The 23,354-nt window shown below is 37.6% G+C and overlaps 1 protein-coding gene across 12 annotated transcripts in view; it reads right to left on the bottom strand.

The window, feature by feature from the left end:
• Iqcm (IQ motif containing M) overlaps window positions 1-23,354 on the bottom strand; it is a 693,129-nt gene that overhangs the window by 323,728 nt on the left and 346,047 nt on the right. For all 12 annotated transcript variants that reach the window (XM_031340352.1, XM_031340354.1, XM_031340355.1 and 9 more), the window contains 2 exons: window positions 15,527-15,609; window positions 13,551-13,815 (listed from right to left, as the gene is read on the bottom strand). In XM_031340352.1, coding sequence (XP_031196212.1) covers window positions 13,551-13,815; window positions 15,527-15,609 — 348 coding nt within the window. The remainder of the gene's footprint in view (window positions 1-13,550; window positions 13,816-15,526; window positions 15,610-23,354) is intronic.

Here is a 23,354-nt window from a genome sequence, read left to right as displayed (position 1 = left end):
GAAGAGCCTTGAGCACATGGGCACAGGGGAAATTTTCCTGAACAGAACACCAATAGCTTATGTTCTAAAGGTCAAGAATTGACAAAAGGGACCCCATAAAATTGCAAAGCTTCTGTAAGTCAAAGGACACTGTCAATAGGACAAAACGGCAACCAACAGATTGGGAAAAGATCTTTACCAGTCCTATGTCTAACAGAGAGCTAAAATCCCATATACACAAAGAACTCAAGAAGTTAGACTCCAGAGAACCAAATAAACCTATTAGAAAATGGGGTATAGAGCTAAACAAAGAATTCTCAGCTGAGAAATGCCAAATGGCTGAGAAGCACCTAAAGAAATGCTCGACATCCTTAGTTGTCAGGTAAATACAAATCAACACAACTGTGAGATTTCCCCTCACACCAATCAGAATGACTAAGTTCAAAAACTCAGGTGACAATAGATGCTGGTGAGGACATGGAGAAAGAGGAACATTCCTTCATTGCTGGTGGCACTGAAAGCTGGTGCAACCACTCTGGAAATCAGTTTGGCTGTTCCTCAGGAAATTGGACATAACACTACCAGAGGACCCAGCTATACCACTCCTGGGCATATACCCAGAAGATACTCTAACATTTAATAAGGTTATCTACTCCACTATGTACATAGCAGCCAAATTTATAATATCCAGAAGCTGGAAACAACCCAGATGTCCTTCAGCAGAGGAATGGATACAGAAAATGTGGTACATCTACACAATGCAGTACTACTCAGCTATCAAAAACGATGATTTTATTAAATTCTTCATGCAAATGGATAGATCTGAAGAATATCATCCTGAGTGAGGTAACCCAATCACAAAAGAACACAAATGGTATGCACTCACTGATAAATGGATATTAGCCCAGAAGCTCGGAATACCCAAAATACACTCTACAAACTACAAGAAACTCTAGAAGAAGGAAGACCAAATTGTGGATACTTTGATCCTTCTTAGAATGGGGAACAAAATACCCATGAAAGGAGTTGCAGAGACAAACTATGGGGTAGAGATTGAAAGTAGGACAATCCAGAGACTGCTCCACCTAGGAGTCCTTCTCATATTCAGTCATCAAACTCAGACACTATTGTAGATGACAGCAAGTGCTGGCTGACAGGAGCCTGATATAGCTGTCTTCTGAGAGGCTCTTTCAATGCCTGACTAATACAGAAGTAGAGGCTCACAGCCATCCATTGGACTGATCACAGGTCACCAATGAAGGAGCTAGAGAAAGCACGAAAGAAGCTGAAGGGTTTGCACCCTTAGGACAAACAACAATATGAACTAACTAGTACCCTCAGAGCTCCCAGGTACTAAACTACCAAACAAAGAGTAGACATGGTGGGACTCCAGGCTCCAGCTGCATATGTAGCAGAGGATGGCCTTGTCGGGCATCAATGGGAGAAGAGGCCCTTGGTCCTGTGAAGGTTCTATGCCCTAGTATAAGGGATGCAGGAGAGGGTGGGTTGGTGACCATGGGGAGGTGGGAAGGAACAGGGTTTCCTCGACGCCGAGGTGAAACTGGGAGAGGAGATATCATCTGAAATGTAAATAAAGAAAATATCTAATTTTTTAAAAAAAGGAGAGTGTCCAAAATAAGGTTTTGATTCATTAAGTATACTGGAACAAAAGCAGAAGGACTTTACAGCGGGCATATTTCCCTCATTCTAAGGCTGTTTCACAGCAGTGCCAGCTCAGACAAGGGATGATGAATCTCTAACATCCCAGACTTCAGGCATTAATAGGTTCTTGGCTTCAGGTTTCCCAGTTTCAGAACAAATGCCAGAAAACACACACTGAGGTAGAATCATTTTGGAAGCATCCATGAAGGGCAAAGAAATGAATAACTACCTACCTTAGGTGCAGAAAAATCAGACAACAGCTGTTTTATACAGGATAGTGATCAGTATAAATGTCTTTAGTCTACATCTAACATGTAATTCAGGGATCTTCTCTCTTTCTCCTCTCTCTCTCCTCTCTCTCTCTCTCTCTCTCTCTCTCTCTCTCTCTCTCTCTCTGTGATATTAATAACTGTTGTCAACTTGATTGGATTATGAATTGGCTAAAACTCGTGTGTATGAGAGAGAGAGAGTGGAGAGAAAGAAAGAGAGAGAAAGAGAGAGAGAGTGTATGAACATGTTTGGAACAAAATTATATTATGTGGGTTTTGATCTAATCAATACTTTTAATCTATTGATAGTCAAAATTTGAATTTGAATGAACTACTAAGAGGGGATGGAACTTTAGAAAGAAGGTTTCAGTTTAAGGGTATACTGAAGACTGAGGTCTTTGTCAGACATATTTTTTGTCTAGCTACTTCCTATCACCTTGTGTCCTGACAGCCTTGCAGAAGGCAGGTCTCTTCAATAATTCTTCCACAATGTCTCTGCCTAACCACAAGACCCACACAACAACCACCATGAGTTAATCTCTCAAGCACTATGTCTTTTCTTCTTTAAGTTGTGATGAAGGCATTCTGTTATGCTGATGAACACACTACTAACACACGACATTTACTTCTATTCCATTACAATTTCTAGACTATCAGCTTCTCAGTGAGAACAACATTGTGCTAAGTAGCCACTGGAATATGAATGCAAAGAAGATAAGTAAGTTCCCTGGCCCCAAAAGGATGCTTTAAAAGAGGAAAATACAGGATCCGTGTAGGCAAACTAATCTTGTGGACAAGTTCTTGGAGCTACAAATAACCAAGGATATCTAAATCAGCTCCCAGATGTCACTAAGAACCTTCCCCATCCCATTCTTATAGAAGACAGCTGATGAACAACACATGAAGCTACTCGAAAGCAGAGCTTTCTGGTGCTTGCCCTATCAGCCCTCCACTGCACAGAATTACCACTAAAGAATGGGAAATGTATATTCATACTGGTTAGCCAAGGCTTGCTGATAATGATGATAACTAGGAAACACATTAACTGTTTAATAACAGGACTACTTTCTACCAAAGGCCTACTTAAAGGTAAAATCATACATTGTTATAAATTCAAGAACATTTCCACCTAACACAATAGCTGCTGAATTATTTGATCTCTAGCTTATAAAAAAAAAAAAATGACATGCTTTTAGGTTGTGAGTCTTATGCAACATACTCCCCCAAAAGCCATTCCTTTCTGCAGGCTCAATTGAAAATGTCTTGATGGTTAGACGTTTGTCTTACTACCAGCACCAAAGGCCTTACTATAGTGTTAGAATTGAATAGAAAGGAGGAAGTTTAATTACTCTGCACCGCAGAGAACAGGGAAGCTACAAAATGTATTTTGATTTTTCAACTATGTCTTAGAACTCCATATCAAAGTTAGTAGAAACAGAACACTGTATGATGCTGCTATATGAAAATGTCATAAGGAAATCTATAATTTTGTACTAGGCTAACTCACTATGTTAAGTTAAAAAATAATTTAAGAGTCAATTAATTTAGCCTTCCTTATTTTTATTTAAGCATACAAATAATCTCACTAGAGTATAATTCCATACAGAAAACTGAAACCTTAATAAGTTGACCCTCAAATGTTAAAAGTTAACATTGCTTTATTTACTAAATCACAATGATTGTCACTACAAATAAGAAATCATATATAAGAAGCTATGATTAACTTCCTCAGAAGAGCTAGTATTAATTACTCTTGTATGAAATGCAGGCTGTGACCTTTACCCCCTGTAAAACACTTTACATGCTATTAATTCTTCCCCACATATGAAGAACATGAAGCAAGAGTAATCAGATAACTTGAAAGTCCTTGTGCTCTGGGATTTTCTGGGCTAGTCATATCAGAATCACTAGAAGGAAGATGGTTTTAAAAAATCCTTCTGATCATTTCTAAATTCTTATGATAATACACATGTTTAAGATCTTATATCAAAAGTTTTTGACATGAGAACCCTATTACAGGAAAATCAATGAACCCCCTATTTATTCAGAGTACTAGCACACATCCATCTGTTTCAAAGATACCATGTGAAAGGAGGAAGAGCAGAGATACTCAGGCCGATGACCCAAACATGTGTCAGGGAGGTCTGTGATCGTGTCCTCAGTAACCCAAAGGAAGGCAGAAAAGTACGTTCAATAGGGAGGTCTGTGATCCTGTCTTCTCAGTAACCCAAAGGAAGGAGGAAAAGTACGTTCTATAGCAAGAAGTGAGAAGAAACAATGAACCAAACTGAGAAGAAAAACCAGAGACACAGTTGTCTGTGTGACCATCTCATGAGGGGTAGCCCTTGTTCACCTCTTTATTAGAAAATCAGCCTCTGTGCACAAAGAGTTTCAAATCTGAAAGTTTCAAAGATCAAATTACTTTGTGATAATAAAATCAATATTTTTCCACTTTGTTGAAACATTTTTAAAAATACATTTTAGTTACTCCTTTTCTTATAAATTGTCAAGGATCCCAGACTTAAATCCTTCCAAATAATTTTGTAAAAATAAGTTTTAAAAGGCAGTTTTAACACATTTGCTACCATTGCATGTGTTCTAAAAGTCATTAAAATATAGACTAGAATATTTTATAAACATCATTGATCAAAACACTGTTTGATAAGTTGTAACTGTGGCCAAAGAAATCAGCACAAACAGACATTTTTCCTTAGAGATTTCTTGATTGCTTCCTACATATCCAGCACTTAATAAGGAAATCATTATCAAAGTGCATATGCCTTGGTTGTAAAGGAAAGGATTTGTGATTTGGTAACCAAAGAGGCATACATGCTCACATCTCTACACATTTACAACTACCCACACATACACACCTTAAAAATAAATTCACTCTTTCCTCTCTCTGCCTCTGCCTCTCTCTCCTCTCTCTCTCCTCTCTCTCTCTTCTCTCTCCTCTCTCTCCTCTCTCTCCTCTCTCTCTCTCTCTCTCTCTCTCTCTCTCTCTCTCTCTCTCTCTCTCATACACACACACACAGACACACACTTCCTTTCAGACTAGTTCAAAACCTAGTATCAATCCTAAATATATTTGTCATATAAATATATTATATCTCACAGATAACTAAAATTGTAACTAACCCAAAAGTAAAACTATATACCTTTATTCCCAAAGAAAAGCATAAAGACATTTACAATATATGCTATAGAGTCTACTTAAAATGTACTACAAAAGGTAACTTCTTCATCTGATTCCTCATGTGATCTCTAATTTCTGAAATTCATTAATTTGATAATTTTATCATTCAAAATTCTAATTTATACTAACCCAGAGTAATAAGTTGTTGGAAGAATGAAAATTGGAATTGGTTAATCAGTACTGTAGAATCTATAAACTTGGAGAGAAATTGAGTTCATATTTTTCCTTATTTTACTCTATTAAGAAAAATGTCGAGCATAAAGAACATATTTCCTAAAGTCATTTGATATGATAATTGTCACAGCGTTTTTAAAAGTTGATATCTTTGGATCAAACTCAAGGAGATGCTCTCACATAGATAGATAGACACACCACTTTTAGGAGAAAATGCAACCAACTTTGTCAGCCTAAGTAGAGAACAAGTACTGTAACAGACGTCCTCTTTCTAATCTCACAAACTCTAAGCAAATTCTGAAATTAATGCCACTGATGCCTTAGATCACATTTCTAGTCACCCCAAAGTGAATGTGAGAAATATGTTCAAGAAATGGATCCAAGGTACAACCTAATGTATGAACCTTGACAAATGAGTCACAATCTTATTTCACACATGAGTTGGATCAGTGTTACCTACCAGAGCACATACAAAGGTTGCTAGCCAAATGGCTATCACTTCCACAGAGTCGATAGAGAGGTTTCCCTGGAGGACCACTGTGATTGGATGCTCACAGATGTTTCACTCCCTCATCACATACCACACCCCTAACAATCTCGTGTGTAGAAACTCACTGCCAAGGGGAAATCCATCCACAAGGAGACTCTGGCTATAATGAGCTACTCTTCCTCTCTACCAGACCCTCACAACTAACTTGGTTGCTCTTAATGTCTTATCCCAATCTCCACAGATTCCTATCTGTTATCTTTCCTCAAACCATGTCATAAACTATTATACACCAAATATCTCAAGACTTTCCGTCAGATAAGTTGGTACTTCAGTATATTCTTCATGGTGTCCTTTGCCCTCCTTTCTAATATCTTTTATCTTAAGGACACAGCTTTCCAGTGGCTCTTGTTTATTCTTTTCATCCATCCCTCACACTCTGGGGCTATGTAAAGTCAGTCTCCTCATAGAGACTAACCAACCTTTTTCCTTTCCTTTGAAAATAAAAATTAGCATAACCGATTCATTTCCACACTCTACCAAAAAGTGTGTCAGACTGACCTCTCTCCCAGTTCCTCTAAACTCTGTTACTTCTTATCTAATCCCATTTTCAAGTGAAGAACTCACTTTGACATTCATTTTTAAATATAGACGTAACACCATCCCTCACCATCAATCTGCATTCATCAATGCCCAAGCCCCTGCCTGTCTCCTAGGACATTTGGTTATCTGTTCTGACCCTGTGTAAGCCACTGTTCCTCTCTGGTAGAAGCATGAACATGAGGACACTGTGTGTCCTATCAATCCCCTCATAGCTCCTCATTTCCCTCTCTCCTTTTATTCTCACAATGCTACAAATCCCTGGGCTTAGATCTTAGATGTTTTTTCCTTACATGATCTCCTCAAGGTTGATGACTGTTATAACCTCTATATTTTTCCTGTTTGAGAAATAAACACTAAATTTAGATACTTACCCTAAAAAATCAAATTTGAATGACGTTGTAAATAAAATCTTTTAAATATTATCATAGTCTATTTTGTGGTGCTATAACAGAGTGAGTGCACTTAAGGAAAAAAACTACTTGGCGTCATGACTTCGATGTTCAAAAGCTTCCTTGTACCTACCATATCCAAATCCTAACTACATGCCCAGGTGGGCTAACGTGATCTAGATTTGACTTGAAAGCCTCCTTCATGGTGCTCTAAGATACCTTGTAAACTTCTAAAGGAAGGAAGCAACTGATAGTCCTACTCAACTATGATGGCTATGAACCACAACACTGACCAGCATGGTAATACTAACTCTAAGGGTGCAATAGTGACACACAGACCTTGGCAGTAACCAACGACTCTCTGATTGGACATAAGATTTGCCAACAAGAGAAAAATTGTGCCTGGTATTGGAAAAACCTAGCCAACTACTCAGGCTTAGTGAAGTCATGGATCTTGGAGAACCTACAACTAAACTTGACTAATAATCATAATCAGCACAATTCCTAACTACATTCTACATACTTGTCCTTATACCCACAGATAAGTGTAGTTTTCACACCTCATCAAGGAAACTTCTCTTTACAGCAGAAGGAGACCATTACAGGAAACTACAACTACTAAAAATTCAAGTTGTAGAGCCCAGTCTCAACTTAACCTACAAAACAACTCTTGTACCTAGTGTTTAGTGATCACTGCAGAAGAAGAGACATAAAGCTGGTAAAAGCCAGAGGGTCGGAGAATTTGCTGTGAGGCTGAGTTTCCATGTAATGTCAGGAGCTATAACTATAAAGTCTCACCAATATGACTGCTTGAGCATGAAGGATGGCTCAGTAAACATGCTAACAGGAAAAAATAAAGCTCATGAAGTCTCAACCCTGAACAAAGAACTGCAGGCAACCAAGGAATGCTGAAAGTGGCAGAAATATTCTCTTCCAGGGAAGAGCACACCAATTGGCCATCTATTATCAAATGAAATATACATACAGGCAACATTATAAAGACTCATCAGGTTGTATTTATGTATTTTGCAAAACACACAGTGATATGGACATGTACACATGTGCATGTGTGAGTGCATATACACACACACACACACACACACACAAACAAACAAACAAACAAACAACAATTTTAAAAGGGGGTCATGAATTTGAAATATAATAAGAAAGGGTTTGCATGGGAGGGCTTGTAGTGAGTAAAGAGAAGGAATAAATGATGTAATTTTTTATAAAAAAAAAAGTGTATGTCCATCTCACTGTATCTGAAGAAGGAGGAAATTCTTGTCTTCCACTTCACCATGACAAGAGCTATAATTTCATTCATGAATGTCTGTTTCCCTCATACTCCTACATCTCATCTCTCAGAAAACATAGACAATTCTACCATTAAGAACATTTTAATGCAGTGGTCTTTAGAAATAGGACTAAGGAGAGGGAAATAAAACAACACAATGAGAGCAAATATAAGAATCTTTCTTGAGTTGACTGTTCTGTAAGGATTATGGTTGCTTAACCATTTGAGAAACTTGTGGAATATTATTGTCACCCCTCTGCTCTAGAGAAGAAAGAAAACATTCCCTCCTAACCCCCTCCATGGTTGCCAAATATCAGTGCTAAACCCAGATCATGGGTATCCTAAGCCAGGTATGATTATAGATGCCTGGAAGAGAATCCAGTCACCACAATAGCATTTGGGATGACTAGAACAAGGATTGAGGTGATCAAACTTTTATCCAAAGTATTTGACACAACCATCTATATACAGTGTTACACTGAAGCCAGCTCCTACCTGCACAGGAGAACTGACTATACGCATCTTATATCTCCTGTCCTGAGTCAGAACACAGTAAGACATTTCCACCATGGACATCAATAAATGCTATAAACTGCAGGACTTTCTTCCTCCCCACCTTAGAGACTATTGCTAATCATTTGCTAATCATTTGTCAATAATGTCCCAGATCAATGTTGAAACTAGCTACATTAGTGTTGGTTGGTTAGTTGGTTTAGTTTGGTTTAGATTTTTCACTTTGAAAGTCCTGTGTATGCCCATTGCCTAGAGCATCCTACTGCTAATCTAAACTATCCATACTCATTTCTTACACTTGACCTCTGTCCAATTTAACTCAGTTTCACTCTCATTCTTCACCTGTGCCCATTTAACTGATATTTACATTTCTACCTGGTATAATTATGCTATAAGAATATAATTCAGATACAGTTTTTCTAATCTATATAATCTCTCTATATAGTCTGAATCTCTGAATAAAATGTTGGGAATTAACAGATATTTAAATACCTATTACTATCTTCACACACATAAAACATGTAAAATTTAAATTTGTTAAGAAAATTTAAAACACATTCTCATGCCTGAATGTGTAGACACCCTCACAGGAAAAACACAGAATCTTACTGGTATACATCACCTTAAGCATTCTCCCTTGAGTTCCAATTATCATAGAGCACCATCTACATGGAACTGAAGAAATGTATTTCGGATTGAGTATTAAGGGGAAAAACTGGTAAATATCTACCAGTTTCTTCTAGCCTGACCTTCTGGACACCAAATGCCAATTAATTCCTAATTCCTGAAAGAAAATACTTTCTCTCTACAAAGGAGACCACCTAGAGTTCACTGAGCCATGTAATTTAGGTCTAAATCTAGTCTGCCTGATGCCTTAGCATTCCTATCAGATTGAGATGCAGTTCCTGATAATCTAGTGATATGAGAACCAAGTACGAAAGTTGTCTCCACCTTACCTATGAAGCACATAACATGCAATAGACCTGCAAAGGCGGGAAAAGGAAGACACAGCAGTCATAGGTCCACACATGGTGCAGAACCTGCTGTGGGTTGCTGCAAAGGCTCCTCTAGCCTAGGGGTAGGAAGTTCTTTCTAGAGGTCACTCCCTTCATACTGTCCCCTGGATCCAGTCCCCAGGAAGTTATTCAGTTTATTCCCTGCAGGTTATTTTACTTTTGAACACTCAACTAAATCGATATTCATAGCTTCTTCAGTGAAGGAATTTTCTTTAAAATTTTATATTTCTGATCTACTTGCTTCCAACTAATTCTACATGCCAATTATCACATTTAAAGTCTCCTTTTATTCACAGTTTTAAAACATTCTTTGTTTTCTTACCCCTTACTTTAGTCTCTCAATGGTGACTGCCCTGGGATTATCTAACATAATGGGATAGGTTGTGAAAGGGATATGTGTGTGTGTGTGTGTGTGTGTGTGTGTGTGTGTGTGTGTGTGTGTGTTTGCTGCAATGCTAATTATTGTTGGAGATATGGATCAAAGCCAATGGCTCAAGCTTTTGATTTCTCATTGAAAATTCGGCAGTATTTTTATTAGTTCAACTCTTCTTTTTTATATTAACTTTTAAAGGCAGACAGAAACACTAACATTTTGATAATATTATCTCTGAGCATTTTTCACCTGAGCTATAGCACTCAATAGTACAGGACCTACTTATCCTTGGTAGTGGTTCTACCATTACGTAAGATTCTCCTGGCCATTTAAATTATTACAAACTTCACTTACACAAATAGGTTCATATTGCCTCAGAGTGGAAACTACTATAGACTCAACACTTGCCCTTTCTTATTCAATGTTTTGTTGTGGATGAATAGATCACTCCAATACTTGTAGAATCTTTCCTCTTATTTCTAACTCCTTAGTGCTACCCTCTTAATTTAAGCCATCCTGTCACATGTGAAGAATTCTGTCCTCACTAGTCTCAAGCCTACAAAATGTAGCATGCCCCTATCTCTTTTGCCTAGAAACATTTCAACTGCAATTTTGCTTAAATATATTGGATTATTTCTCTACTTTCAGATTAAAGTGCAATGCTCATCAATATCTAGTGTCATCTCTAAAACCCCCTTATCCTTAGATTACACTTGAACACTCTACAATCATTTTCATGTTACATACATTTTCAGGTACACATGACTAGACAGGATGTTCATTCTTTCTCCTATTAACAAATAGCTATCTTTTAAAATTTACCAAACACTTTAGAGTTCCTGGGAATATAGCCCTGACTGCACAATCTGCTATGATATTCTCCTATTGATTTCAATGCAGCAAACCAGCTTCTACTTAAAGTAGCATCCATATGTTTTATGTTTTATTCTTATGTTTTATAGGCCCTACTTGAGTGACGGTCATACAAGTTACATATGCCATGTATGAACTTCTATATCAGAACTAGTATAGCTTTTTCTCCTTATACCTTACATGATAAATGGATGTTTTTGGACAAAGACATAAATTCCACAATTTTAGTATATTAATAACATCCCAAAGTGATATTTTTATATTCAGTCTTCAACTACTGCTCTCTTAAGTACCAGATCTTCTTTCCCAACCTTCTAACAGCTATCTCAATATGTATGTCTACTTAACAGATCTAAAAATGTAACATTTTTAGTTTCCTCTATTTCTTTCCCCACCTGCCTAATATCTCAGTTTCCCATGATATGGTTTGAATGTTTATGTCTCTGCAAAATTTACATTTGAATCTGAGGCCTAATGTGATATTATCAAGGTATGGGACTTCTGAGGAATGATGAAGTCATAAGGGACTTCATCTTATACATAGCTTTAATTCTCTCCAGATCACAGTATAACACACAGGTTACATGTATGTACAAGATGTATGTAACAGAAGAAATAGACTACAGAATACTCTGAATTCTTTTCTGAACTCAATGATATCTGATCAGTTTTCTAGATTATAAACCTTAACATCCTCATGTCTCCATACTACCCTGTTAATCTTTTAAAGACTGTTCATTCAGCATACTGTGATTTTGAATTTACAAGATATATATTTAAAGAATAAATAGCTTCAGGGCCATTGACAGGCACAGCATGTGAGAAAGGATGTAAGGAGTAGTAGTGGTTTCAATGAAAGTGATGCCCCCCAACTCCCAGGCTCATATAGTTTGTTTTCCAGTTAGTGGATCTGTTTGGGAAGGATTAGAAGGTGTGGCCTTGGTGGAATAGGCATGTCACTGGGAATAGGCTTTGAAATTTCAAAATCTCAGCACCATTTCCAATGCTGCTTTCTCTGTCTTGCTTCTGTTTATAGCTCAGGCTATAAGCTCTTAGCTACTGCTCCAGTAACATGCCTTTCTGACTGCTGTCATGTTCCCCAGTATAATGGTCATGGACTCAAAGCTTCTGGAACCATATGCCCCAAGTTAAGCTGCCTTGGTTATGGAGCTTTGCCACAGCAATTGAAAAGTAACTAAAACAGGGATATTCTTTGCTCAGCTCAATTAAGAATAAAATCAATCAATTACTGCAGTGCTTTTTTTCTGAAATTTTAATATATTAATGATCAGTGGATACCCAAGGAGGGAATATAATATATAGGGTTAGTTTGGGGTTTTCTTGTTGTTTGTGGTGGTTTGGAAAAAATGGCCCCCTTAGACACATAGGAAGTGACACTAGTAGGAGGTGTGGCTTTGTTGGAGGAAGCTTGTCAGTAGGGTATGGGCTTTGGGGTCTCAGAAGCTTAAGCCAGGTCTCTTTCTACTGCCTGTGGATCCAGATGTAAAACTCATAGCTACCACTCAACCACCATGTCTGCCTGCATGCTGCCATGCTTCCCACCATGATGATAATGGACTGAAGCTCTGAATTGTAAGTGGTCCCAATTAAATGTTTTTCTTGAAAAGAGTTATAGTCATGGTGTCTCTTCTCAGCAATATAACACTGACTAAGATATTGTTGTTATTTTTTTTCTCTGCTCACATGTGTCAAAAGCATTGATTCAAACCTTAGGCTGTTTAGGTGCCTCAAAAGTCTAGCCCCATCTCTCCTCCCAGCTTCATTTTCTAGCAGCTATCATGGTCTTTCACCCTTCTGGGGATTGAGACATTTTTCTTCCACAGTTCAATGAAGCTTCTCTCTGCTACTAACTCTAAAGAAATATCTTATAATCTTATTTCTAATGAGATCTTTGCCTGTAAATTTTCATTCTGGCATTTAGTTTGTTAGTTATTAGTGTTTCCATATACTTTTCTTTTACTTCTAGCTCAACAATTGTCATGCAGTAGGATAAGAAATTACTCTGTTTATATCTTACATTGATTTATGAGTCTTTTTTAACTTCTGTTTCCCCAGTGTCTGACACAGAAAGAACAATCTTTGCTGAAAGAAAGAACTATAAACAGATGAATGACTTAGGAAATGTTTTAGAAATACCTAAGCCTTTGACTACTATAGTAACTACAAATGTGTTGTGAGGCCATTTGTTTAAGCTGTTACTATGAAGAGAACAGTAGTATCAACTTTGCTTAAATGGGAGCGAGGCTTTCCCCCTTACTACACTTCTAATAAAGAATACATTTTTACTAATGTTTGCGTTACAAACATTGGAAAACTCTACAGCCTAGGAATTCTGTTCAGGGAGCTGGGGAAACATCCTTAGAAAGAGGTTGCCTGCCCTATATGTTCCCATTAATAGAACTTAAGCTATTTAGCAAATGAATATTCTCAAATAATCTGTAGTAGGAAAAAAAATGCCACTGATGGAAAACACATGAGCCAGTTCTGGTTCCCAGGTCCTTCCCTGTTAGGATGCTCTCGTCACAGTTTCTGGCAGACCAAATGTTGGAAGCTCCAGGTACCATCCATCCTCCTCAGCCTTCACCGCTAAACCAAAGATCTAGATACCATCTAAACCAGAAAATTCCATTTCAAGCTCTCAAAAAGGCAAATTGTTCCATATGTTGCTTTTCCAATTTTCTTGCCTCCATTCAAAGCTTACCTTTTTTAAAAAGATCTACAGGGTGGTACTTCTCTTTTATATGCAAAACATGCGGCTCCTTGAAGGAAATCTGCTGTGAGGCCTCAATTAAAGCTGTGCACTTGGAAGTGTCCCTGGGATAGCTAATGCTTCTGAGTACCAAACGATGTTCTTGAACTACATTAAGGATTTCACTTTTCTTAATCTCAAAAGGTATGAATTTGACAGTTTTCGGTTTTTGGTGTTTATTTTTAAAGACATCTATAGACGTTCCTTGAGCCTTATTCTATAAATAAAACAAAAAATTAAAATTTTAATATTCATTTTAAATACAATTGCATAGTCAAATTTATAAATAAACTTTATTGAGATAAAATCATATCATAGCTGACTGCATTTTCAATTGTCTCTCTCTAAGAAGATATTTACTGCAATACACATGGTTATCAATTAAGCCCACACTCTAAAGCCATTCCCAAGCATGAATGTTACAATCCACTTCAAAAGAAAAATGAATTGTCCGCAGCTTCTGTCTCAAAAAAGATATTTTAAAATATAGGCACACAAATTACCATCTCCAAAAACTTACATACAGGCATCATTATTCAGACTGAACATTTATGAATATAATATGAATAATATATGAATATATATATTACATTTAGTTTTAAAAAAGAATGCATAATTGGAAGGAGAACAGGGAGTGGAATATGGAAGGATTTCAAGGGAAGAAAATAAAAGAAAGGGATAAATTAATTATACTTAAATTATAATCTCAAGAAATATAGTCTCAGAGTCTATTTTTACATATTTTTTGTGTGTATTTATATAGACAATTTTAATGAGTCTTTTCATTTGGGCTGATAATACAAGAGCCAAAAACTACGTATCAAAAGCTAAACACCAGACCTAAGAAGCCCTTTTTGAGTTGTTAGCCAGGTCTGTCCAAAGGAGGCCTAAAACATATAGTCTATTGCCATTTTTATTTATTGCCCTCCAGAGGTGTAAGATAAGTCCCAATTACAAAAGACACTATGCACTTTATATAAGTTTTAAATTTAATCATCTTTTTTACCATCTCTGAGAACTCTTAACTGCCTATAAAGTTTCCAACCTTTCTCTGCTAAACTGGAAATCACTCAGTATATATGGATGTATGATGTCATGAAAACCGTATTGATAACAGGATATAATTTTCAGATGTTTTTAATCACGTTTCATAATTTTGAGCAACATACTCAGTGGAAGACTAACACCGTTCCAGGTCTCTGAAATGTAATTGTTCTTACAACATCAGTCCTAGAGATGGGCAGAGTTGGTTACAAAAAGCCAAGTTGTTGTGACTTCTAATTGTTGCCAACTCAAGATGTCACTAAGCTTTTGGTGGTATATCTTTACCACTTGTCACAGTGGCTGCCCAATCTTCAGATGTCCCACCTGCTCTGCAAAGCCTTTTCCCCAAACTGGGACCCTCGTCTTTGTTAGCCTTTACTCTCCCACTCTTCATAAGACTGTACAACTGCCTGATTCCCAGCACATGTCAGCTGAGCAAGCACAATGCTTGTTGCTGGAGATGCAACATTCAGAGAAGACAGCTTGCACTGCCGGGACTACAGACTGCAACAGAGAGTTTTAATGCAAAGTGGCGTGGAAAAAGACACAGGTACACATATCAGGCTGAGGCGACAGGCGAGGTGCATCTCATGATGAAGTTTCCATTTAAGATTTGTCTAAACTGAGTTAAGAGGATACTTAAAATGATAAATCCAATTAAGTGTTAATACACTTAAATATATCAAATATCACACATATATACATATATACATATATATATATGATCAAATCATTTGAATAATGCTTTTGTGTCATCTGAACCAATTTTTATAAAAGCCACTGAAGGTGTCATTAGTGCCCATGAAAGCCTTTGTGATTACTGTATTCAAAAGACCTTATTTATTTTTTTCTGAATAAACACATTAAATAATGAAAAGCACTACCTCATTTAATCTCTTGTAATGTTGGGCAATAAGAGATTTTGCTTCTTGCAAAAAATCTTGCTGGGTGGTTTCTAATACAGGGCCTAGAATAGAAACAAAAACACTGCTTTGAATAGAAGTATTTGCTTTATTGCAGAGACGAGTTCTCAAGCTGACATGCAATATGCAATCCTCCTGTCTCAGCCTCCCAGGTACTGCTTAAAAAATTACTTAAACCTCTATAAATCAAGCTGGTAAAGCTAGAAGATTAAATTTTGAGGACAGTTGTGAATTTTCAGGGCTCTATACAAAAACTGTCTAAGTAATCCTTACAATTAGATTAAAAAGAATGACTATAACATCTCCTTCTATACTCTTTGAAAAGAAAACCCAACTTATAATGGTCAGGATAATGAGCTAAATGATTATAAATATTAATCCCCAGGAAACTAAAGAAAATACAAGCTTGAAATATCCATCAGCTTTGACAATTCTTTGAATATCATCTTATTTAATATTAAATATATTTTGAGCATAAAAAATTAGCTCTCATCCTGTTGACAAATGCATATGACTATACATTTCTTTGAGTACATTTAACTTATAACTTGATAAAGTAGCAATTATAGAATAAAATGCCTCAATAAATCAGTAAGTCTAACCTGGAACAAGAAATATTCATGCTTAATGTTTTACAGTGTTATATTAATGGTGCTTACTTCATTTTTATTTTTCTTAATTTATTAATTTCTTTTAACCAAAGCTACATATGAAGTCTCTGGCATGTACACTGTATATCAGCTCATGTATACTAGTACAAGTCAGTTTTCCTTTTAAATTTATTTTCTGTATGTGAGTACACTATAGCCCTTTTCATGAACACCAGAAAAGGGCATTAGGTCCCATTACAGATGGTTGTGAGCCACCATGTGGTTGCTGAGAATTGAACTCAGAACCTCCGGAAGAGCAGTCAGTGCTCTATACTGCTAAGCCATCTCTCCAAACACAAGAGGTTTTTTTGTTTGTTTGTTTTTTTCTTGTGAGAAAGCTTTCCTTCTTTTTTTTATTGGATGTTTTCTTTAATTATATTTCAAATGTTATCCCCTTTCCCAGCGACCCCCCTGCTGAAACCCCCTATCACATCCCCTCTCCCCCTGCCTCTATGAGGGTGATCCCCCACCCACCCACTCCTGTCCTCCCACCCTGGCATTCCCCTACACTGAGGTATCAAACACCCACAGGCCCATGAGCTTCTCCTCCCACTGATATCCAACAAGGCCATCCTCTGCTACATATGTGGCCAGCCCCATGGATTGCTCCATGTGTATTCTTTGATTGGTGGTCAGTCCCCAGGGAGCTGCTGGGGTGGGGTAAGGGGAGGGTCTCGCCTGTTGACACTGTTGTTCCCTCTATGGGACTGCAAATCCCCTCAGCTCCTTCAGTTGCTTCTCCAATTCCTCCATCAGGGACCCTCATGCTCAGTCCAATGGTTGACTGTGAGCTTCTGCCTCTGTATTTGTCAGGCTCTGGCAGAGCTTCTCAGGAGACAGCCATATCAGGCTTCCATCAGCAAGCACTTCCCAGCATCCACTATAACATCAAGGTTTGGTGGCTGTATGTGGGATGGATCCCCAAGTGAGGCAGTCTCTGGATGGCCTTCCTTTAGTCTCTGCTCCATACAACACTCCTTCATTGCTAGTGGGATTGCAAGCTGGTACAACCACTCTGAAAATAAGTCTGGCAGTTCCTCAGAAAATTGGACATAGTATTACCTGAAGACCCAGCAATATCATTCCTGGACATATACCCAAAAGATGCTCCAACATATAACAAGGACACATGTTCCACTATGTTCATAGCAGCCTTATTTATCATAGCCAGAAGCTGGAAACAACCCAGATGTCCCTCAGCAGAGGAATGGATACAGAAAATGTGGTACATTTAAACTATGGAGTACTACTCAGCTATTAAAAACAATGAATTCATGAAATTCTTAGGCAAATGGATGGAACTTGAAAATATCATCCTGAATGAGATGACTCAGTCAAAAAGGAACAAATACCATGAGTACTCACTGATAAGTGGATATTAGCCCAAAAGTTCGGAATACCCAAGATTCAATTCACAGACCATATGAAGCCTAAGAAGAAGGAAAACCAAAAAGTGGATGCTTTTTAGAAGGGTGAACAAGGGTGAACAAAATATTCACAGGAGAAAGTATGGAGACAGAGTGTGGAGCAGAGACTGAAGGAGTCAGGTTTTGGTTTTTTTGTTTTGTTTTGTTTTGTTTTTGTTTTTGTTTTTAAGACAGGGTTTCTCTGTATAACCCTGGCTATACTGGAACTCACTGTAGATCAAGATGGCCTCAAACTCAGAAATCCGCCTGCCCTCTACCTCCCAAGTGCTGGGATTAAAGGCGTGCACCATCACTGCTGGCAAGAGTCAGTTCTTAAAGACAGCCTTTAGAATTAGTTGCTTTGGGTGTTTCTTGGCCATTCAATACTCCTCATTTGAAAATGCTTTGTTTAGCTCAGTACCCCATTTTTAATGTGGTTACTTGATACTCTGTAGTCTAACTTCTTGAGTTCTTTGTATATATTGGATAAGAGCCCTCAGATGTAGGGTTGATAAAGACCTTTTTCAATCTGATGATTGATATTTTGTCCTATTGACAGTGTCTTTTGCCTTACAGAAGCTTTGCAATTATATGAGGTCCCATTTGTCTATTGTTGATAGAGCATAAGCCATTGGTGTTCTTTTCAGGAAATTTTCCCCTATGCCCATGTGTCAGAGGCTCTTCCTCATTTTCTCTTCTATTACTTTCAGTGTATCTGGTTTTATGTGGATGTGGGCATCCTTGATTCACTTGGACTTGAGCTTTGTACAGAAGATAGGAATGAATCGATTTGCATTCTTCTACATGCTAACTACTAGTTGAGCTAGTACTATTTGTTGAAAATACTGTCTTTTTTCCACTGGATGGTTTTAGCTCTTTTGTCAAAGATCAAGTGGCCATAGGTGTGTGGGTTCGTTTCTGGATCTTCAATTCTATTCCATCGATCTTCTTGCCTGTCTCTATACCAATATCATATAGTTTTTTGTTTTGTTTTGTTTTTGTTTTTGTTTTAATCACAATTGCTCTGTAGTATAGCTTAAGGTTCAGGATAGTGATTCCACCAGAAGTTCTTTTATTGTTGAGAATAGCTTTCGCTGTCCTAGGTTTTTTGTTATTCCAGATGAATTTGCAAATTGCTCTTTCCAAGTCTGTGAAGAATTGAGTTGGAATTTTGATGGGGATTGCATTGAATCTATAGATTGCTTTTAGTAAGATAGCCATTTTCACTATGTTTGTCCTACTGATCTGTGAGCATGGGAGATCTTTCCATCTTCTGAGATCTTCTTCAATTTTTTTCTTCATAGACTTGAAGTTCTTGTCATACAGATCTTTCACTTGCTTAGAGTCATACCAAGGTATTTTATATTATTTGTGACTATTGTGAAGGGTGTTATTTCCCTAATTTCTTTCTCAGGTTTATCCTTTGTGTAGAGGAAGGCCACTGATTTGCTTGAGTTGACTTTATATCCAGAAAATATAAAATATTAATCCTGCCAATCCATGAGCATGTTCAACATCCTTAGTCCTCAGGGAAATGCAAATCAAAACAACCCTGAGATTCCACCTCACATCAGTGAGAACAACTAAGATGAAAAACTCAGGCAACAGCAGATACTGGTGAGGATGTGGCAGGATTGCAAGCTGGTACAACCACTCTGGAAATCAGTCTGGCAGTTCCTCAGAAAATTCTGAGAACCCAGCTATATCACTCCTGGAACTATATCCAAAACATGCTCCAACATAAAACAAGGACACATGTTCTACTATGTTCATAGCAGCCTTATTTACAATAGCCAGAAGCTGGAAACAACCCACATGTCCTTCAACAGAGTAATGGATACAGAAAGTGTGGAACATTTATACAATGGAGTACTACTCAGCTATTAAAAACAATGAATTCGTGAAATTCTTAGGCAAATTGATGGAACTAGAAAATATTATCCTGAGTGAGGTAACCCAATCACAAAAGAACACACATGGTATGCACTCACTGATAAGTGTATATTAGCCCAAAAGCTTGGAATACTCAAGATACAATTCACAAACTACATGAAGCTCAGGAAGAAGGAAGACCAAAGAGTGGGTGCCTAAGTCCTAAGAAGGAAGAACAAAATATGGAGCAAATATGAAGACAAGGTATGGAGCATAGACTGAAGGAAAGGCCACCCAGACACTGCCCCATCTGGGGATCCATCCCACCATATACAATCACCAAACCCAGACACTCTTGTGGATGTCAACAAGTGTTTGCTGACAGGAACCTGATATAGCTGTCTCCTGAGGGGCTTTGCCAGAGCCTGGCAAATACAGAGAGAGATGCTAGCAGCCAACCATTGGACTGAGCACAGGGTCCCCAATGGAGGAGTTAGAGAAAGGACTGAAGGAGCTGAAGGCGTTTGCAACCCCATAAGAAAAACAATATCAACCACCAACCAAAAAGTGCACATGGAGAGACTGACCCATGGCTCCAGCTGCATATGTAGCAGAGGGTGGTTTTGTTGGCTAAAAATGGGAGAAGAGACCTTTGGTCCTGTGAAAGCTCAATGCCCCAGTACAGGGGAATGCCAAGGCCAGGAAGCAGGAGTGGGTGGGTGGGTGGGTGAGGGAATACACTCATAGAAGCAGGAGGAGGGGTATGAAATAGGGATTTTAAGTGGGGGCAGGGGACATACCGGGAAAACAGATAACATTTGAACTATAAATAAAGAAAATATCCAATAAAAAAAGAAAGAAAAAGAAAAGAATTAGTTGCTTTAGCTTTTACTTAGGATTTCCCAGCTTCTTCCTCTTTACCTAGATTCAGTAAAATTTAAAAGTAGTGCCTATTTAAAATAGTTTTCCAACTGTCCAGAGGGATACTGTAAAACACTATCTTCTTCATAAGTCTTAGAATCAAGGTTTCCTCTCTCTTCTTTACATCCACTCAGAGTTTAAGCAGTTTTGAAGAATTTGTTCTACTCAAGGTGAAAATATATGCGATACCTTCAGACCACCTGAATTAGTAAAACTAAGGAGGCTGAATGTGGAATGCACTGGGGATCCTGACACTATCCTGTTGGCTTGGGAAAATACAAACACACAAAAAGGAATAAGCAACTTGGAAAAGGTATGGAGATGTTTATAAGTTGAAAATATATTTACTCTTTCAATTTTACTTCCAAATATTTACTGCAGAAAATGAAAACATTTCATAAGAGATTTGCATAAGATTTCTTACAGCAACTTACTCATGGTCAAATGGAAAAGGCTCAGTGTGTAAGAGAAGAAGCCAACTGCCTTATACTTAGGCAACGAGTTTCATCATTAGCCATCAGAAAAAGCCAAACCATGAACATGAATAGCACAGTGGTACGTTTCAAAAGCAGAATCTCAAGTTAAAGAAACCTACACAAATAGAACATACTGCATTGTTCCCTGTAAATGAAGTTGTATCTGTAACAATTTCTGGTTGAAACAAAGCAATGACAAATCTTCTGTTTAGTGATAAGTGCCTAAGGAGGGTATGTAATAAACACCTGAACTGATGGTACTATTCTATGCCCTAATGGAAACATGGGTTGTACAGGCATTTGTGATAGTGTTAGAGCATGAATGTACCTGAGATTTCTGCCTTTTATGGCGTGTACATTTTACCTTAACAATAATGTGTTTTAGAGTTAGAGAAAAAACTGCCCTTGCATGCCTGCCCAAAACACCACACTGCCTTTTACTATGTCCAACCATGGACCACCAGGAACTGGTCTGATCAAGGGAATGGAGCCCAGAAAGAACTTTGAAATGCAGGAAAGACATAAATAGACAGAAGTCTACCTTCAAAGCACTGAGCTAAGAAAGGGAGCAACTAAAGCTATCCTGTTGGAATAACAGAAGTTGTTCTCAGCAATCTTTAAGTTCACCAGTTCCATCTTGCTCTCAACCTTCCCCCTCCCTCCCTGCTATATATATATATAGAAGTACTGTTATGTATGTATATAGAAGTACTGTTATGTATGTATATAGAAGTACTGTTATGTATGTATATAGAAGTACTGTTATGTATGTATATAGAAGTACTGTTATATATGTATATAGAAGTACTGTTATGTATGTATATAGAAGTACTGTTAAGTTGTGACCAAACTCAGATCCCAGTCCTCCTGTATCCAAGGGTGTCTGTGTATATCTAAAGGCCATCATTGGTGACATTTTTTCTCTTTTCAATAAAACATTTTTTTTTGAGATTCATGCATATGTTCTTGGAGAAACATGTGTCTCGGATGAAAACAGAGCAGACACTGGTACACCAGTCCTGAGCCCTAAGAAGGCAGCTGTCACATAGACTTCAGAATGTAAAACTTTGTTTCATGAAATTTCCACTAGATAAAACTCTGCTTTGATGGGGCCTCTAGTTGAGTACTTTTTCCTGAAGGAATGGCACTGGCGTGGGGATTCCAGTATGACTCCAAGGCTTATCTTTCTCTTCAGTTTTCTTCTGGTTAGTTGAATTTCCAAAGTTTCCATAGCTAAGGATGAATGGGATAAACAACTAGCAAGTGGTATGGGAATTCCTATAAAAATGAAATATATTTTACCAAGTGACCTGGTGATTTTACTTCCAGACATTTAAAGAAAATGAAAGCATATCCATGAGAGATTTGAATAAGAATGGTCCCAGCAACTTACTCATAATTCAGATCATAAGGGTCCACATCTCTATCAGTAAGAGGACAGAGAAACTGAGCCATGAGAAGTTGATTTAGATCTTAGCTATAACACCTAATACATAAATCTCCCTGTTGTATTCCTCTCATTGTAAGAAAGTTTTTCCTAGCCATGTCTGCATAGTTAATTTAATTAATCAATTCTTCTCTTTAAATAGCAAAATGACAACCTTCCAAATTAGTTTAAATCAGCTGCCCAATTATACATATTTCATCTAAAATTAATGAGTTAATATGTCCATGGACAATAAAATATAATCTTGGAGATTCTCTGTGTTGCTAAAAACAGAAAAATAACAAAATTTTTAAAGGCAATAACAATATTTTACAATAAAATAAACTTTAGAAATTGAAAGGTCATAATAAGCTGACCTGAAACATGAGTGCAAATAGTATTCCCAAAGAATACAGAATGCACACCAAAAGACAGAATACATGTGCGCCAAAGGACAGAATATGTGTATACCAAAGGACAGAATGTGTGAATGCTCCTCAGATTCTAAAAGAGTTGCAGCCACAAAAAACAATGTCACACATTAACCTTTTAAAACTCTCATTCCTCATATAGACTGTGCTGAATGCTAATAGTGTGATGTTTCTTTCACTCCATTTGTGGTTCTGCATAGTTACTCCAGAAAGCCTCCGAGCTGGAATACAAAAAGAAAATCTAGTAGTGCAACCTATGACGGGGAAGGAGCCATCACGCAATTATAGTCTCTGAACAAGACTTTTATATACCCAAAAAATCTCAGAGCCTTGTAAACCTGTATTTTCTAGTGCACAAAGTTTCATCTCTTCCCAGTTAGACTTCATTTCCCAGAGAGCCTTCACAAAAATTTTATAAGAAGATAATCAAAGACTTATGGTCGTGTTGGGTAAGACCACCCTGCATATACAGTCTGAATGAATACCCTACTGGTCTGTATGTGACTGACTTCAGAAGGATTAGAAAAGACACTCAAGCGGAGCCTGTCGGCACATGCCTAGAATCCCAGAGCCTGCCGGCACATGCCTAGAATCCCAGAGCCTGTCG

This window comes from Mastomys coucha, unplaced genomic scaffold, assembly GCF_008632895.1.
Source record: "Mastomys coucha isolate ucsf_1 unplaced genomic scaffold, UCSF_Mcou_1 pScaffold22, whole genome shotgun sequence".
Classification (NCBI taxonomy): Eukaryota; Metazoa; Chordata; class Mammalia; order Rodentia; family Muridae; genus Mastomys; species Mastomys coucha.
This window is presented reverse-complemented; position numbering and strand designations above follow the sequence as displayed.